General features: G+C 48.2%; 2 protein-coding genes and 1 long non-coding RNA gene across 3 annotated transcripts; 2 read left to right on the top strand and 1 right to left on the bottom strand.

The window, feature by feature from the left end:
• Positions 1–1,767: 1,767 nt before the first annotated feature.
• LOC121082365 (transforming protein RhoA-like) lies at positions 1,768–10,412 on the top strand. The gene is made up of 4 exons (XM_040581698.1): positions 1,768–1,952; positions 4,675–4,795; positions 8,033–8,163; positions 9,144–10,412. Exons 1-4 carry the CDS (start codon positions 1,797–1,799, stop codon positions 9,315–9,317), a joined length of 582 nt encoding a protein of 193 aa, XP_040437632.1. The 5' UTR covers positions 1,768–1,796; the 3' UTR covers positions 9,318–10,412.
• A 3,483-nt stretch (positions 10,413–13,895) lies between these two features.
• Positions 13,896–14,890, top strand: LOC121082362 (glutathione peroxidase 1-like). The gene is given in 3 exon segments (XM_040581693.1): positions 13,896–13,988; positions 13,990–14,133; positions 14,253–14,890. Coding segments are annotated over 3 exon segments (603 nt in total). The 3' UTR covers positions 14,619–14,890.
• Positions 14,891–16,997: 2,107 nt separating this feature from the next.
• LOC121082366 lies at positions 16,998–19,108 on the bottom strand. Its single transcript, XR_005825996.1, has 3 exons — positions 18,472–19,108; positions 18,132–18,367; positions 16,998–17,250 (listed from the first exon to the last, which is right to left on the bottom strand). It is a non-coding gene; the product is annotated as an uncharacterized LOC121082366 (long non-coding RNA).
• Positions 19,109–19,282: the final 174 nt, after the last annotated feature.

Here is a 19,282-nt window from a genome sequence, read left to right on the forward strand (position 1 = left end):
TATATATTCAGAAGGTGAAAGAAGCTACTTTTAGAGATGGATTTGGATTACTTGAGCAGTTGTGTCTGACAAAGCTGCACGCTACAAGTCCTTGAGCCCTTGCTGCTTGATGGGCTGAAATGGTCCTTCTCTGTTTGTACCTGGAGCAGAAATACATAATCTCTGCAATATCCACCGCACTTTCACCACCTAATAGTACTAAAGTTGCTTTTAGATGGTTCATTTTACCTTTTTACTTAATTTCGTGAGGCAAGAGAAGAGATGGAAAGGAGAAAATGGTTTTGCTATGTCTTTTAACTCCCTTCTCCCCTTGCCAGCAGCCCTAGTCATCCTCATAGAGCTTTGTACTGGGACTGTCATAGCAAAATTAAACTCACAAGGGTCAGTTTAATACCCTTTGTGGTATTTTAGTCATCCATTGGTAGGTATTGTGGTGGCTTTGCTGTTTGCTCCATTTCCAGGAAGCTTCATGGGATGACTAAGCAGCTTCCCCTGGAGTCCTTTACGTTATGGAGAAGAAAGTAGTTATGATTCTGTCCTCATTCCAATCCCTTCTAGCTAGGACACTCCCTAAATCTCTGGCTTGTTCCTGCAATGGTCATAGATAAATGCCTAGGAAAAAGAAAGAAGAGAGCAGGCACATATATAGTGTTTCTTAAAGTATTCTCAGCCTTTAAGTACTTTTAATACGGAGGTTTTCTAAGGCAGATGTGGTTTCTGCATTCTTCAACTCACATAGGAAGCTTCTCCCATGTACTTGCCCCGTCCTCTTGAGGCCTGTATAAATTTCTTGTGTCCAAAATATCTTTGTGTTCAAGTTCCCAAGGCGCATTGCCTTCTGGTGGGCTTGACCCGTTTTCTACTATCTTTGTATTGCCCCCCTTGTATTTGTTTGTAAGAAGTGATGATGAACATCAATCCCTATCCATACTATGGGCTGCTTGTGACTTTGTAGAAATTTGCTAAATCCAACACGATCATCTCCTTCAGTCTCACCCTGACTTGAGGCTTTTGTTAAACCTTTCAAGCTTTCATGCTGTCTTTTAGAGGCCAGAGTTGCGTGTGAGCAAGCCATAGATTCGTAGGGTCCTGTACAAACCAGTACATGGAACAGCAGAGATTTGCGTGGAGCACCACGGTGGTGTCTCCCTCTGTGTTCCCTCTTACTTAATGTAAACCGATAGCAGGCTATGTTAGCCTGGTAGTGGTGATGCCCAGGAAAGCAGACTGAGCAGTGGGATGTGGCCTTCCAAAATCCTTTGCAGTGTGGTGGTTGTAATTTAAGGAGCAGGCTGGTTGCCTTGAGATCCTTCTGTTGGTGCTCTGACACAACAGCAGATGCCCCTCGGTCCAGCTGACTGGCTCATTGTGGTTAAGACAACTCAGCACATGACAAAAAAACGTTACTGTCCTTGAATTGAAGCATGTGTTACTTGATTACCTAGAAGATACTTTTCAGAAGGTGCTCATGGACAGTGCTACTTGCTATCTCTGGATGTTCCTATCTTAGTCTTTAGAATAGGTTAAGAAATGCTAAACCAGGCTGGTCTTGTCTCCTTTCTACTATTTTTACACCCAGTGGCTCACCAGTGTGTTGACGAGTGCTGGGGAGTGTTTTTCTCAAAAGGATGGGAATCTGAACGCATGTGATTGCAGATGCCTGTCTGTCTCTAATGGGCATGCAGACCCAATTTAAAAGTTCTCACTAATTGAAAACTTAGTGGTTTTTAATTATTAGCATCTCAGTTAAAAGCTGTACCAGAAGAATTGATAAGTTGTCGTTTTGTTCTTCAGCTATGGCAGCCATTCGAAAAAAGCTGGTTATAGTGGGTGATGGTGCCTGTGGAAAGACCTGTCTGCTGATTGTATTTAGCAAAGACCAGTTCCCTGAAGTGTATGTTCCCACCGTCTTTGAAAATTATGTAGCAGATATCGAAGTGGATGGAAAGCAGGTATGTATGTACTTCTGTAACAGTCAGAACGAACTTGAAGTTATTCAGAATACCATGGAAATCTCTACACTTCTTTACTAAGTTGTTAGTACACATCCTTAGTGCTTATATTGTAAATATATTTTTAAATATTAAGCATGTTCCTGTGGAAAAAATATTGGCCTTGCTAGGACCTGCTCATATCCAATGTCTAACAACCTATTTCTAACCTTATACAAGTTGAGATTCTAAAAAACATAGTTATTCCAATTAAAATGTTGCAGTAGGTGGAAGGGGTTGGAGCAATTCAAAGACATGCCTGCATGCTGAGGACACAGGGCTGCTAGCCTTTGGAAATGCATAACGGACTCCCTGTTTTGATAGGGACCTGGTATTGTGATTAATAAAGACTAGTTCCTGGAGAGAGTCGCTTTTTTCATACCAACTCCTGGCAATGTGCAGGATCCTCTTCAGAACAGATGACTGACAGGCTTCAAAGGGATTTGATTTTTGTAGTAGTGTATATCAGCATCATCTGTCCTACTTGTCTGAAGGAACATAATTCTTAGCAGAAAAGCATACCCACAGCTCACTGAGCTTCATTTTTAATTTGTACTTCAGTAAATTAATCATTAAAACATTTAATTTTATTTTTCAATCTTCTGGAAATCCATTTTCAATCTGTGTGACCTCTTGAGTCCTTTTGTTTACCAAACAAGCAAACATGCCAGACACGTGCTCCAAGAGGCCGTTTTCAGGAGGCTGCTCTCTGGACACTGACTAGGTTCCCTTCTGCATTTGTGTCACACAAGGTGGTGTGTGATATTTGAAATTGTTACTTTCCAGGATACTCTGGAAACACACAAAGCAGAAACTTTACACCTTGAAAGCTCAAGTATTTTCAACCCCTTTTTGGCAGTCATGGCACGTGGCTGTTTTATTACTGTAACCGCACAGAGCTGACCTCAGTGCCGTAGTTCCTCATGTCAGGCATGCAGCAGGTTTTGGTGCTGGCAGTGCTGAGCTTCCCTGTTTTGCCTCTTGCTGCAACCTGTGTCTTTGCTCTGGGTCCAGGTACAGCCGGAATATCTCCCAGTCAGTTCTAGTTCGTATGCAGTGGCAGATTGATCGAAACTGCTCAGTTTGGATCCTGGTTTGAGAAGAAACTTTTTGAGCTACTTTTGGGCTTTATGTTAAATTTGATTTCCTACTGTTACAGGCATGGATTATTTGTGGGTTTAGTCATAATAGTTCATGCTATTGAAGTCTAAAGAAAGCTTTTATCTCCCGTTATATGAATGGGTAAAAAAAAATAGTTTACTTTTAGACTAATATTAGAACATGTTTTCCCTGCCAAGTGACGGTTTCTGCAGTTTCTATATTGTATCTTAGACTCTAAGGACAATGTTTAAAATACGTACAATATGTATTTCTCTGTGTTATCACCTAGTCAAACTTGCTCATTCCCTTCTGCCTGAATCTGCATCTCTAAATGGGTGAAGAGGGAGCCATGCCCCATCACCTATATGCAGCCAGTATCTAAATAAAAATTGCATGAGCAGCTTGAGCAATGCTGATTTTTTTTTTTTTTTTTGTAAGTAGAGGACATATTTTATCCAAGCAATTTGTCTTCAGAAAACATGATTACAGAAGTTTATAAGGGAGCACTACTTAAGACTGTTCTGTTTGACAGCACTTACTTCTGTTTTCCTGGAAAAGCATTACCAGCAATGTTGAGAAGCTATGTGAAGACAAAACGGTGATGGTACAAGGTGCATTTTTTTAGGGGTAGAGCAAAGGAGCTGATTCCAGTCATGTGAGAGAACCTTCAACAGACATCTCTGTAAAAAATACGAATATTTGCCACAGAATTCATGTTTGCAAATGCAGAGGTGACTTTGAGAGGAGGAGTATTTCTGACTGAAATACAGAAGAATTTTTTTGTGTATGCATGCAACTAAGGTTTGTATTTTCACAATTTAACCAAACAGTTGCATTGCACATTCAGGCTCACATTTGGGTTCCAGTTCCGGCAGTCTGTCTTTATCTGAGCTGTTGTGGACTACTACTATTGGAGTCTTTGAACGTAAGAGTTTAAACAGGAAGGAAAACGATCCTATTGGAGTGTTCTCCCCTAGCTTTACCATAAGTGGAAATATTGAGAACATTAGTTACTTTATTCAGTTCTTAGTTACAAGAAGCTTTACACACAAATCGGGTTTATTTCAAAGCAAATTACAAGTGTAAATTTTGGCTGCGATGGAGTTTTAATGAATTTGTGCACAAATAAGTACAATCTGAATGTTTCTTAGTTGCTGCACGTTCCAGTTGTAAACCAAATGAAAATGTACATAATCTTAAAAAAAAAATACTCTTAGAGAGTCCACTTTCACTGAAAACTGATATTTCTGGAACGCTTATCAGAGAGATTCCCAGCCCTTTGGAGCCGATTCTCTTTGAATCTTCTCTCTTGCTTTTCTACTGGTAGCTTTTATGTCCTTTCAGAGAATTGACGCTGGTCGTGGATATAGAGAAAAGTCTCATAAGCTGCATAAGTTGATTTTTGAAGTTATGGAACAAAAAATTTCTAATAGTTCTCCTGTCAAAGTGGTTTGTCTTGTAGTCTCCTCCTTTTGAGAGGAGTTGACTGAAACATTTTATCTACTTCTTTTCGATTACTGGCTTCTGAATCAAAACTCCCCTGGTGATCTGGCTAACTAACTGCCTTGCCTTTCTTCTGCAGGTGGAGTTGGCTTTGTGGGATACAGCAGGACAAGAAGACTATGATCGACTTAGACCGCTTTCTTATCCAGATACTGATGTTATACTTATGTGTTTTTCAATTGATAGTCCTGATAGTTTAGGTAAGTAGATCACTAATTGAACTGAACTAGTTCTCTGTGTTGCAGTATTCCCCTTGGAAATCATGCTGTAAAATATATTTTCATGTGCTGTAATGGTTGAGAGCATTCCTAGTTTCAAAATTCATACTGGTTTGAATGCATAGTTTTTAGACGTTAAGATCTTAAAGGAATCTGTATTCTTCTTCTACAATGCTGAGTGGCATTTTGAAAGCCTCAGCAGCGTACTGTGTTTATCCGGGGCTCTGCTGCGTAATTTGAGCAACACTAGCAGGACGGCAGCTCCTGGCCTAGATCGGCACCCCCAGCCTGGCCGCTTGCCTGGGGGGCCGAGGCGGCGTGCTCACCCCTTGGGAGGTGCTGCCTCGGTGACCCCAGGCGAACAGGAAGGCTGTAGTTGCACTCTGCTGTGGCCAGGAGCCCTGTGAGTACATAAGGTGTTCACTGAGTGGCATGGCCCACCCAAGTTTTGACTTTATTTTACTTTTTTTTGTTTCTTCTTGGAAACTGCAGGTTCTTATACACTTAAGATCACACTATATCCAGGAAAAGAAATTATTTTCTACATAAATGGGAAAGCTAGTTTTGTGATCTCATCCCTTTCCCCTTCTCCCCATTTATTCAAGAGAGATCAGCTTGAAACACTGAGTTACTGGTCCCAAATAACCTGGGGTTTTTTGCTCTGCTTGGGGAGTTAAAAACAGGGATTGGAACTACACTGGAAGGCAGCACTCTGACTGCGGGGAATGATCAGAGGCTGGAGATTTATACTGTCCTAGTGTGCTTTCTGGTGACTGACATCTGCTTGTGATGGAGGAAAGAGAAGAGTTGCCAATGTATGATTTCTGAGCTCCAAAAACATACATTTCAAAAATATGGGCACCTCTTCTGTATGCAGTCTGAGACTGAAGTCTTTACTAATTGACATTAGATTTATGTATATTTGATCTTATAAAGATGTTTTTGAAGAGACAAAGGGGCAGGAGATAGAGCTACTCTTATTTCTAAGAGTCGGCATCTCTGGAACTTTTGATTTCTATTTGAAATGGTAATTACTCCATCCAATGTAGTCTCCTAAACAAATACATTGTGGTAGTACTTTCTTAAACAAGTGGATGTCTGTAAAAAATTCCCTTATCTGCTTCTCACCAGTGGGATTTGTTCACTAGTGACTATTTGTGAGGTTTCTTATTAGAATGCAGGCGACGTTAAGGTAGATGTTTAGGCACACCAATTCTGTGTGTACAACCAGCTGTGCTCTGATAAAAACCTTCTGTGCAGTGACTGACTGGTACTTGTTTGTAACTGGTCAAAATTATGTCCATGCATTGGGCATCTCCTAGCCAGAAAAGGTCAGACCCCTCTGCTTTGTCTATTAATGACAGGTGTTAAATTATTTTAACGGGTGCTCATATATGGGATACCAGTTCTGTCTTAAATGTATTAAACCACTGAACCCTTTGGAGCTTTTTGCCACCAGGGCAATCATGGTCACTGCAAGCTGTCCTTAGAGGGGCTTTTTTACTACACCTCTGATCTGTCTTATGGATGAACTCTGCTTCTCAGAGTTGTGTCTTAGGAAGAAACAAGAGTGAAACAGAAAGAATCCAGGAAGCACAGAAATGCAGTTAGTGGAAGGATTAGTCCTGAATGCAGCTGCCACAATGGTTGAAAAATACCATTCCTGCCAAAATTCGTAGGTTTGAGTAAATGAGCAAATAAAATATTCCTTAAGCCATTACAGTGTCATTACAGCCTGACTGGGTTAAAGTTTGGTAGCTGCTCAGTCTCTTTTCTTGCCTTGCCTCTAAGGGGTAGCAGCTGTTGAACGGGCAGTTGAAAGTATCTTTTCAGAAAAACCAGTGCCAGCTTGGTATCTGGGAAATCCTTATCTCCATCACTTCCACCTGATCCTGTGTTTAGAGACACCTTGCATTGTCTTTGTCTCTCTCCAAAACAGTTTGAGGTTTAGTTGGCAGCAGCGCTGAGGTCATGTCTGGTGTAGCTGTGAACAGCGACATGCAAGGTCTGAGCTGCGCTTGTTTCTCCTGCATGTGCTGCTCCCCGGGCAGCTGGAGAGCTCACAAACTGCCCGCCCTGGAAACAAGATGGGTCGCTGAACCCTGCAGGCAGGGGGAGAGACGTTCACTTGAGTCCAATCTGATCTTGGCTATTTTTTCCTCGCTCTCCTCCCTTCCTGCTCACTAGTATCGGAGCGCCTGTGTCCCTGGGAGCAGTGGAGGGAGCAGGGAACTGCCAGACAGCTCTTCAGGTGTGCAGCATCTGGAGGCCGGCACCCTCTGAGCACTCCAGGTGCAGCTGTAGAATTGCTGTTTTGGCTGTAGTGCAAAAACTGTCTTAAATGCTTGTCTTAAGTTGTTCTTTCAAGCAAGAAAACAATACCCTAATAGTGAATGTCTCTTCAAAAGCTGAATGGAATTTTGTGAAGATAAAAAGGGGTTATGTAGTCTGCAGGTACATCCACCGGTGAATCTCACATGTCTAAGAGCTTCTGAAAGCAAAGCCTAATATTTTGGGCCATTCAGCACTTCCTGCTATATATCATTTATCAAGGTTTTGCTTTCAAAAGCTGTCAAATCTTCCATTTGCAGCTCCATTTTAAAAAAAGTCAGGTAAGGAAGTTACATTAGGAGGACGAAGTTCCTTGTAGATGAGTGCAAATTCATTTGCTGCAGGTAGGGAGAAATGGCAAATCTGCAAATGACTTGCACAAAGTCTTTGTTTCTGTGCGTCTGTAATTAGCATATAGAACAACATTTCTGCTACAGTTAATGGGAGACTTTGGAGTGGTTGTTTGATGTTGTTTTATAAAAGGAAGAAGTGATGTAAAAACTTCGCTTCAGGGTTGCGCCCATCTTTAGCTTCTGGAGATAAATAAAATGTTTCTCTTGAAGCAAAATACTTCGTAACTTTCTACTTCAGAATTCTGCATGCTGTTCTTTGAAGTACCTTATGCTAACCCTTGTCAAGCAGCTACTGAGAGACGTAGAGAAGCCAAGAGGTTAGGTGTCCCTCAGCCTTAAAATTACCCATAGACAGGCCTGTCTTTTTTGCTTATACCAGAACAGGTCTATTTGCTTCCCAAAGTAAAAGTAGAAGAAGGGGCATCAGTGTGGATTAGCAAGCTAAAACCACTCAGACAGCAGGTAAAAGTTTCAAAATAAAACTGTCCTCAGAAGTGAGTTTTAGTACAGTCTTTTTTTTTTTTTTCCTCCCTAGAAAACATCCCAGAGAAGTGGACCCCGGAGGTGAAGCATTTCTGCCCCAACGTGCCTATCATCTTGGTAGGAAACAAGAAGGACCTGAGGAATGACGAGCACACAAGACGAGAGCTGGCCAAAATGAAGCAGGCGGGTTCCTTTCTGATAGTCTTAAATAAACGAAGAAAGTGTATAGTGGTTGTACCAGAGCATTAAATAGGCATCCACAGCTTGCTGCCAGCTTCCTATGGGCTGCATAATGAACACTTATCCATGACAGAAACCAGAAAGTATATATTACCTTTAATTGAGTGTTTCTTTGTTCATATTTGGAGATTTAATTTGTAGGAAAAGGCATTCTCAGCAATGAAAATGGCTATATTGGGTTACTAACAGTCAGCTGATCTCCGTGCTGGAGAGCTGGATCCCTGCGGTAGAAAGGAATTAATTAGGAGACATCAACACATCAAGTGCATGCACACTTGAGTTGTTCTTTATTTGGTATGTTCGGGACGTGAAAGGAAACAGTTTTATTGGTAGGTGTTTTGAGGTGATAACCGCCAGTGCTGTAGCTCACTCCTGAGCCTTATCGCTAGGTTTCACTTTCAAATTGAGTCTGAAACCCCTGGCTTGGGTATGGGACTACAGATAATTCTGCTCTGTCCTGGAATTTTTGCTCCTGTTGCATAATATTTGCTTTTATATAAAAGCTGAGGCATTAATTTGGGGATTTGCTCATAGGCTTTTGTTACAATTGGGGCAAAGAGTTGCATAAATGTTTTCTTCAGAAATTAGCAATTGCCCAAGTTTCAAAGGATCTTGCAGCCTTCATGCTCAGAGGTGTTAGAAAACGGATCATGTCCTCAAGCATTGGTGCAGTATGCAAACATACACCCCATCTTTGTAATCCAGGCTGAGGTGCATGCCGCTTCTTGAGAAAATAAGCGAATTTTATTTCATATCTGCCTTTATTATTTACAGGACCATTCTCAGGGGAACAATTATTAACTAACCAATTGATTATGTGCATTTAATCCAGAAGTTCCTTTGCCTTTGTTGGGAAGCTGGGTGGGAAAGGGAAGGCGGGTGCATGTTGGTTGTTCTAACGTGTTGCTTCTGTGCTGTTATAGGAGCCTGTCAAACCTGAAGAAGGAAGAGATATGGCAAACCGCATTGGTGCATTTGGGTATAAGGAGTGTTCGGCAAAGACCAAAGACGGTGTGAGGGAGGTTTTTGAAATGGCCACTAGAGCTGCTTTGCAAGCCCGGCGTGGCAAGAAAAAGTCCAGGTGCCTTCTCTTATAAAGTGTGGCCAGAGGAAGATGGCCAAAGCAGCACCCTGCACTTGAGTAATTTTGAAGTGCTGTTTATTAATCTTAGTGTATGATTACTGCCTTTTTCATTATCTATAATTTACTTAAGAGATTTAAAAATCGAGTCATCTTGCTACCAGTATTTAGAAGCCAGCCATGATTTTTATAACAATCTGCATCAAATTCATCTGTGCACCCAAGGTTAACCTCAACATTCCTCTAACAAACCTTTTCTGCACTCACAGGATATGCCAGGCGCTAATTGAAGACAATTCTCTATCTTCTTTCTTCTCTCTAGAAAGAGAAAAAGCTGTCAACACAGAGGATTGGTCTGTAACTACTTTATAACTAACGTCCTATTCTAATTGAGTACAACAGTTACATGGCTGTATGTGGAATCAAGTGTAGCTTCAGTGCTATCACATTTAGGAAGATCTGATTTTCATGGCTCAGTGGTGTAAAACATTAGTTTGAAAATGTGATCACTCTGAAATGACCAAGTCCCATTCAGCTAAGGAAAAGTGAGGGTTCTGTGGTTTCATGTTAGTTACCTTTTAGTTACTGTGTTTTTAGTGCCAGTTTAAATGTATGTTACCAAAAATAAATCTATTTACCCCAGCTTAGATGTAGTATTTTTTGTATAATTGGATTTCCTAATACTGTTACTTGTAACCTCTGTGTTAAGGTGTTCTGGGTTTTTTAAGAAACTGTATTTGAAAATAAGTCCGATGGAAAGCAGCTGATCCTCTTCCTCTGTTCATTTGTAAGAGTCTGACCCATTTGAATGATTTGAGTGGTCTGCACACCCAGGAGGAGTTTTTTCCATGACGTGCCGTAGGGATGAGAAAAGACAGCCTGCTCACACTCAAAGCTTCTGAACTGTTCAGTTGCCTTAAGTTCATTGCTGGACCCAGTTTCAAAACTAAAAGGAAAAAAAAAGAAACTTTTTGTGTAAGTTTGGTTACCATGTAGTGATCAGACTCCTAACCTGTGAACTTCTTGCTGTTCTGCAGCTAACTAAACTCTTTCTGTATTTTCATTTTTCCAACAACTAATAGAATAAAGGCAGTTTTCTAAGCTCCCTGTATCCTGGTGTCTGTATTCCTCACTCTGGGTTTTTGGCCCAGCATATTGACAGCCTGAATCAGAAACACCATTTTTTGATAGAGCTGTGATAGGATTTGCTGAACAGTTGCAAGTGCTTTAATACTTATTTTTGTTCCCCAGCAAGTGATACCCATCTGCTGCTCGCAGCAGTGGTGAGTAGCAAAGCTTCCCAGGAGCTGCTTTTGATATTCAAACCAGACGAGAGGGCATCAGTTGAGTTGGATTTGTTGGTCTTGACTGTGGGAATAGACGAGCAGGAGGCGGTACGTAGGAGGGGAGCGCAGGAAGAAGGGAGGAGATGGCAGCAGTGTTGCTGTAGAAGCATGCAGTGATACGCGGCATGCTGGTCTACTGTCGTATGTGTGCTGCTCGCAGTGGTATTTGCGGCAGCTGCTGTTGAGCTGAGAGCCTCTGCCTGCAGGGCTGGGCAGGAGGGAGGTCCAGTTGCTGATGAGAGTCCATGGAAGTGAGCACCTAGCTGTATCCATGTCCTAAAAAAATGCCAATGTCACTTTTTTTTTTTTTTTTCCAATGGTCCCGATTCCTTTTCCTGCGACAAAGGAGAAAGAGCTCCAGCTGTGGGAGTGCCCTGTACTTCTGGTCCTTGTCCTCCCTCTACAGCCGTAAGACTCCCCAGAATGAAGCATCTGGGCAGCCCGGTGGTGGCACCCACCCCACCCTTCCCTCCTTCCTCCCCGGGTGCCTGTTCTCCACCTGCGCGGGGTGACGATGTGGAACAGAGCAGGAAGTTCCTAGCTGCAGCTGCACAGGATTTCATTCCCTGCCCCGCTGACAAGCTTACTCACTCCTGCAGTTCCCTTTCTGAGGGTTCTGTTGGGTGGTTTAGGGTGATGTTGCCATTGAGCAAAACTGGGGGGTTTCATTCTGGCAGAGCGCCTGGGTTGCAGTTCTTTATGGTGACGGTTACAGAGCAGCTTTGCAGCTGCTCTTCAGGGGGTTTGAGTAAGGTCTACATGTTCCTGAGACACAGCTTGTGACAACCCACAGCTGTTGATGCACCTCCACCCAGAAGTCAGTAATTTAGCATCCCGGTTTTAATTTAAGCTCTTGTTAAGCTGCAGCACCACCTCCCCACCTCCTCCGTCTTCTCCACCAGCTGGCGTTACGTTTCCGCGCCTGGCCTGCCTTTCTCCAAGTTCAGACACGTTAAGTTAGTGTCTCCCATTTACAACCAGAAGCTCCAGCTCCCTCTCCTTGTCCCTCGCACCGCTGGCGTCAGAGCAGAAGCCTGCTCAGGAGCACGTGGTTGTGAAGTTATCAGTTCTTTGCTCAGCCTTCCTGCCTTCAGAGGCTGGCAGCCTGGCTCCCTTTGGGTTCCTGTCACATCTGTCGCCTCTGGAAGCCACCTTTGTTGTGGATGAAACGGCTGAGGACACAGATGGCCAGGCCAGACCTGGGAAATGGGAGCTCAGCACTCACGGAGAGTGACCAGCCAGGCAAGGAGGTGTGAAGGAGCAGGAGAAAAGCCAGGAGCCAAGCGCCAGCCCCCCGTCCAGGGGAGGGAGCTTGGTTCCAGGAGTGCAGAGAAGATGTAAGCAGGAGGCTGGATGGTATGGCCTGTGGCCTTTGTGATTACTCACTGCTGTTGCTGTTAAACAGCAATCTGACTTCGCAGGACAACTGTCGCTTGTCACACAACTTAAAAGGGGTCCCTTGAGCCCATCTAGTCCCTCAGGAGCTCCTGGCGCTCCTCCGGATCCACGTTCAGCGGAACGTGTCCAGGCACGGGGCGTAGCTCTGAGCCAACGAAGTTGTTCTGCTCACTCGGTTTCCTGAGAACTCGCTCACTGTGGAAGGGAAAGCTCAAACCTGCGCTTGTCTGAGGAGGTCGGGGCCCCAGAACCAAACTCCCTGCTTCAGATGAAACCCCCAGGTCCAGGCAGAGGATTGAAGATGCCAGTCTGGGCAAGCGTCAAAAGCGGCAGCAGAGCAATGCCTCTGCGGCACTGCCACAGAGGTCACCCTGAGGAGAAATTCCTCTTCTTCAAGCCACCATGGCTCACTGTGCCCAAGGGGCGGGTGAGGAGTCTTCGTGAACTGTAACCACCAATTTACTCAAGAGCAAAGACATGTCACGTGCCTCTGCTCCTCCCCACAGCTGTTTCCCTGCCGCTCTGATCTCTCTCGGGACACTTGTCATGGCTCCTGCTATCAGTCCTGCAACACGGTGCAAACACTGTCAGCCCCCCGAGATGCACGATAATCGGCGAGTCCCCAGAACTCACCACAGCCAGGAACTATTCCGGTTCCCAGTTGTGGGGACAGGTGCCAAGAGTGGCCCAAAGCAAAATCCCTGGATCCTGCGGTCACCTGGGCACCCAGGCCAGAGATGCAGCATTTCACAGTGCCCTGTTAGTGACGGCTGGCACTTTGGGATATTCCCACTGCCAAGCATCAAGGAGAACGCAGAGCATCCCCCTGCGCTCAGGGGCCCAGGCTGCCTTGGCCGGGGGCCAGGGCTGATAAGCAGCTGTCTGACCTTGGGGCTGTCAGGAATGGAGCTCACTTGGTGCAAAGGCTGGCTGGAGCCTTGGCAGGGGCTCCCTGCTTCCCTGTGGGAGCCGTGCTGGAGCCGAGGCCCTTGCTCTTGGTCCCTGAGCTGTGCTGCCTCGCGGTCCCTGCGGACATCACCCCGGCCTTGCCTCTCCCATGCTCCGGAGGAGGGCCATGTCCCAGCACAAGGACCCGGGGGGGAGCAGCTGGGCCAGCTTGCGTGGCGTGGGCGCGGGCAACAGTCAGCGTAGTTCACTGGGGGCTGCCTCGAATCCACCAGAAAACAAGCAGTTGTGTGGCGTGATTGAGAACTTCCAGAGCAGAAGCAGTAAGGCAAGAACTGGCAAAGCCAGGGATGGGGAAAAGGAACGGCTGAAGTAAAGGGGAGGCTTTGCCGGCCTCAGAGGGGTGGAAGAATGATGAAAGGGGATCGAAGAAGGGAATTTCTGGCCCCTCTCAGACCCCTCGTGTTCCTCCTGCTGGCACACTGCCCGAGGGTGTTTCTCCCCAAAGCTGCTCGCCTTGGCAGCCCTGCCCCGGGAAGCTGCTGCGGCCCCCGGTGCTGCGGCCCCGTCCTCGGGGGCTCCCGCTCCCGTGAGGGTTTGAACTCCCGGGACCACCTTGCGTCGTGCCGATTCCCCGCAGCGTTCCGGGCCGTGGCCGGCGCTCCCCTGCGCGTTACCCGCGGAGCTGCAAACCCCCCGGCTCCGAGCCTTCGACTCACCAGAAAGGGCCCAGCCCCCCGGGGAGCTGGCGGGCAGCGGGGGCGCAGCGGGGGACCGGCCGGGGAGCTGCGGGCCCGTAGGTCTGCGCGCACCGCCGGGCGGGAGCGGGCGGGGCCGACCGGGAGGGGCGGGGCCGGGCGGGAGCGGGCGGGAGCGGGCGGGGCGGGGCGGGGCGGGAGAAGGCGGGGCGGGGCGGGAGCGGGCCCCGCGCGGCAGTGTTGGCCATGGCGGCGGGAGCGGCGGGGCTGGCGGGGCTGGCGGGGCTGGCGGCGCGGCCGCTGGGCGCGGCGGAGCCGCTGGCGCTGGGCTCGCTGCGGGGGGAAGGTGCTGCTGGTGGCCAATGTGGCGTCGCTCTGAGGCACCACCACCCGCGACTTCCTGCAGCTCAACGAGCTGCAGCGGCGCTACGGGCCACGCGGGCTGCAGGTCCTCGGCTTCCCCTGCAACCAGTTCGGACACCAGGTAGGGGCCGGGGGCGGGCGACGGGGCGGGGGGAGCCCCCCGGCGGGGCTGGGGGAGCCCCCTGGCCCGGCTGGGCTCTGACGGCCTCGCCGGGGGCGGTGTCGTGTTTGTTTCTCCAGGAGAATGCTAAGAACGAGGAGATCCTGCTCTCGCTGGAGCACGTACGTCCCGGCAACGGCTACAAGCCCAATTTCATCATGTTCGAGAAGTGCGAGGTGAACGGGAAGGACGCGCACCCCCTCTTCACCTTCCTGAAAGAGGCGCTGCCCTTCCCGCACGATGACCCCTCCTCGCTGATGACCAACCCGCAGTACATCATCTGGTCCCCCGTCTGCCGCAACGACATCTCCTGGAACTTCGAGAAGTTCCTCATCGGCCCCGACGGCGTGCCCTTCAAACGCTACAGCCGGCATTTCGAAACCATCAAGATCCAGGATGATATTGAATTGCTTCTGCAGAAGGTTCCCAAGAATGTTCTGGAATAACGCAGAGTGCCACAGCGTTCGCCAGCTGGCCCCCTTGCTTCCTACCTCGTGCGCCCGCCTGTTCCCCTCGCAGGGGGCTGCTGCTCAGGCAGAAATCCTGATGTCTCGTGCAGGTTTTGCTTGTGATGGTGCATCTTCCAAATTCTCGAAGTGTACTTGATGTTTTCAAAAGCTGCACGAGAATGTTTGGGAAACTATGCCGAGGAAAGCAGTCATGAGTCTCAGTAGCTTACTGTGATTTTCTGAATAAAAATAAATGCTACTTTCTTTAAGGCTGTGGCTTGATAAATCTGGGCGACTTGGGTCAGCTCACGTGGGTGCTCACAGGGTGAACTCAAACCACTCGAGTGTGATGTCACGGTCAGGCTGAAATCTGAGTGCAAACCTAGGGCAGCGTGATGGGCGAGCAGCGCTCGCAAGCCCTGCAAACTCAGCCAGGGCCACATCTCACCTTGCACCTAACAAGCTTGGCGGGGTGGGAGGGTGGCACGCAGGGAGCACCTTGCCAAACTGCCCACTGGACCTTGCTCGGGGCTCGCCCGCAGAGGAAGGACACAGCACGCAGCCAAGGGGTGATTTTGCATGGGCTGCTGAACCCCCAGCACGCTGTGACAGGGTAACGGGTGTCTCAGGCAGGTGGATGTGGCTGTGCTGGCAGAGGGCTTGGGGAAGAAGAGCCCACCGGCCAAGGCCCACCTTGTTACCTGGCCTCCCTCTGTAGATGCCCAGGGGAGGCTGAGAACCAGAGCAGCACCCACCGTCCCTCCCCTTGTCCCAGAACCACTGCCCCTTGCTGGCTTAGCTGTCTCCTGGCTCTATCCCGTCTCGCATCGGTGGTAGCCACAGATCTCTACATACTTGCCCAGTCCTACGTGAAGCCCGTATCGCCTTCATGCCCCCCAACACCTTGCAGCACAGGGATTTGCAACAAGAACCAGTTCTTTCACATTCCTGGTCAACCTATTTGACCACTTCTCCCACTGGAACCGTGCCCTGCCTCACAGCATCCTCGTTGCCCTTTGGGCACAGGAATCGCATGTGACACTCCAGGTGCGGGTGTGCCAGGATTCAGGCAATATTTTCTTTCTACTCCTTCCCTATCACTTTTTTTGACTCCTGCCAACCATAAAGCTGACAGGTATTTCATGGAATTGTTAGAATAATCCTGATGCATTGTTCCTGCGTGGCAACCCTGGGTTTACAGCCTGCTGCTGAACAGCTGGAATTAGGATAGGTTTCCCCTGAGAAACTGTGAGCCTGTGCCAAATTTCACATGCCCTCCTTTTGCCCAGTGGCTCAGGTCCTTCTGCAGGTAAATTTTCACCCCTTGAATAGCTCTGTGAGCACGTTTTCATGACCAGCCACTGTGCACAAGGCCTTGTAGCACTGAGCACAAACTTGGTGCTGGACTGAGGAGCACTAACAGAAACCTGGGCTTTCAAAGAGAAGGCATAACACTTCCAAGCACTAGTGCGCTGTTTTCATCATTAAAAACACTTGGGATTTGAGGGTTTTGGGTTTTTTTCCTGTTCACAGCTTCTCACCTCACCGGTTCGCTGGTTGCTTTGTTACTGTACCTAGACTCAAGGCCTCCTCCGGGCTGAGGAGAGACACGGGGGCAAAACCTACCGCCAGCTCTACCCTGCTTGCTGCTGGCCTCGAGTCATGCAGCTTTGAACTCAGATTGCACAATCCTCACCGGGCTATTTCTTAACTTCCATAACAGCTTTGTGGAAAAAACAGGATGTTTTCAGTAGCTATTTTGGCTCTGGAGCAGAAGCTGCTTGATTTGGGGGATTATTTTTTCAGTTAAATCTACTTCCCTCATTAATGCAGGACATATTTTGAAGTACGTGGAGAAGACCGAGGATCATGGGCAGCAGGAACTCCCCGCATTGAAAAATCTTTCTCGACAATGAGCCGCAGCACTTCCTCAATCCTGACTCACCAAACTCGAGCCATGTGAGCTCCCACGACCTCCTTTGCTTTGCCGGTTCCTTATCAGCCTGTGGCCCTTGCTGAGCCCCACTGCTCCCCTAACACCTGCGGCTGTTCCAACAGCAGCCCTGCCAACAAGGGTCTCTCGCCGAGCCTGCCTGTCACAGAGGCATCTTACACCCGGCTTATTCAGTGCTAATGGCCGAGGGATTTATTTACCTTCCGGCTGCTGGGACTGCGCTAGCAGAAAAACAAAGCACCAGCTCTAGAACAGATACAGCCACGCCAGCAGAAGTACAGTGACGTGATTCCAGGACGAAAATTAGCCATGTCAGCAGGAAAATGAATGATCCCAGTGTAAGCATACCTGCAGGAACTCTGCAGGGCAGATAAAAGCCTCCCAGCCTTGTTATTCCCAGTCTTGTTTCAGCATTCCCCAGAGTAACTGGCTTCTGGGGCAAAGCAGGCTGTGGTGTGAAGGGCAGCCTGTGGGCTGGAAACTTTTGGCAGCAACACCTGTGGAAGAGCACAGCCCCCCCCCCCCCCCCCAGGCTCTCGCACCCAAATGTTTTTTGGTTGCGACCAGTGGGGATGAAGATGTTTCACTTCTGTAATGTAGTAGCTCTATGGTGAGGGTAGACTCGAAGAATCCCAGGCGATTCCTCAGGGATTATAAAATGGCCCAGTTCTGTTTCTGTAATTTCAGAGAGAAACAGACTGATTCAGTAGGAAACCTTAAAATGCATGCTATTACTTCAGCAGACTTGGATACTTCCGTGGCTTGAGGATGCTGTCCTTTCAACGTCTCGTGTCTGTCACATCTACACTCCCACACTCTTATTTTTTTCTACATATACACTTCTATTGCAAACAGCTTGTCCCTCTGCAAACAGCATTCACCCTGCTTTTCTGTTCTACGTATCAGAGTCCCATAGACCCCTCGCTTTCCAGAGAATGTTTGTTCCGCCCCTTCTCCCCTCCCAGTGATATTCTCCCCACCTTAGCTGCTGATAGTTGCCATCAACTTCTTAAATCTTTAAACAAGTTCAGGTATATGAAGCTGCAAAGAAAAGTATCCTTCCCACTGTCTCCCTCTCGCAGGTTTCCCTAGCGTTCTGCCCACCAAATCCCAGCACATCTCCTAAAATCATGGTAGATGAGATGGCGTGTTCAGTAGTGCCTAGTCAGTGGAAATGTCATAAACTCTTTTGTCCTCAGCCTGTTAAACGTTCTTTCAGCTATTTCAAATCCCTTTCTCCTCCTACTGAGCTTTCTTGCACCCACTAAATTTTGAGATAGCTTTTAGCCACCAGGTTTGATCTTTGCCATCATAAGGCAGGTAGGAAACACCTGCCTTCAACTGGGTGGCACTGGAACGGGCTTCATTCCTGTTGGTGCCACTCTCTCAGCGAGCAGCCATCAGGTTCAGTTAAGAGACAAGGGCAGGAAGCTGAATGGCAGAAAGCGTTTGAAGAGACAGGAGAAGATAGACACCCCTACCTTATGGTGAAACTGTAATGCCATTTCCTAGTACTGAATCAGAAAGCTTTCAATGAGACCATTTTAATTGCTTACCACGCTATTAGGAATAGGTAATTCATTAGCAGAGCGAAGTCAGCTACGTAAGCATTCTCTCGTAATAGCTGACTCATTTTAAACACACACCCAGTCTTGCCAAAACAGGGTGTGTTAGTTTCTTGAAGCCTGAAGGCGCCCTGCCTTTTGAAAAAGGAGTAGGTAACAGGCCTCAACTCCTGCTGGAAGGAAAAAGTGGTCTTCTTTTTCAGCATTAACTGGATGGACTTGCCCTGCTGTCAAGAAAAAAAAAAAAAAAAAAAAAGCCTTTAGCATTTTACCCTGCATTACTGCAGCACTGCCAGGCCTGGCTGGCAAGAGGTAGACCCCATCTACCCACCACACTGCTGCAAAGTGGCTGCCAAGAGAGTGCTCCCGTGCAGTCACGGCCCCAGCACATCACCGCCTGCCTTTTTTCCATGAGGCAAATGAATTTTTTGGTGTTATCAGTTTAAAGCAGGTTAAGTTTCTGAATCCTTCCCAATTTTCCTATTTCTCAAGGGCACGCTCCCTAAACAGCACGGGATACGCTACTCGAGACAAACGCCTGAACTACTTCTCGAGAGGCTCTTTCCAGACACACTTTCAAAACCGCGGGCTCCCCAGCGGGTTGCTCAGCCCATTTCCCTGTCTAGTCCCATAACGATTAGGAGCCCCCCTCCCTAGCCAAAGCCAAGCAGAGGGCTCCACACATCCGCTACGCGAGAAAACAGCCCGGGGCACTGGAACCACACAGCCCACAGCAAGCATTTCTGCCCCCTGCTGTGAAAGCCGCCCCTCTCGGAAACGGAGCCTCCTCGGGGACGAGGCCTCCCGCGCCCCCCGGCCTCCAGCTGTGCTCCGACGCCGCCCCGCACCCCCTCACGCTCCCAGCCCCGGCTGCTCTCCACGCTGGAGGCCCAAGGGAGGGGGGTGCCCACCCTGCCCGCCCCTCAGCACGGCAGATACCGCCTGCCCCGGCAGCCGCAGGGGCCGGGCCGGGGCTGCGCGGCCCCGTGGGACGCGCCCGCACAAGATGGCGGACGCCACCACAGCGCGCGCGCCGCCCGCCTCACCCCTGCGCGCGGCCCCCGCCCATGCCGTCAGAGGGCGCGCGGGCGGGGCGGGGCGAGCGCGGCGGGGCAGCCAGCGCGCATGCGTACGCGGGCCGG

Source organism: Falco naumanni, unplaced genomic scaffold, assembly GCF_017639655.2.
Source record: "Falco naumanni isolate bFalNau1 unplaced genomic scaffold, bFalNau1.pat scaffold_81_arrow_pat_ctg1, whole genome shotgun sequence".
NCBI lineage: Eukaryota > Metazoa > Chordata > Aves > Falconiformes > Falconidae > Falco > Falco naumanni.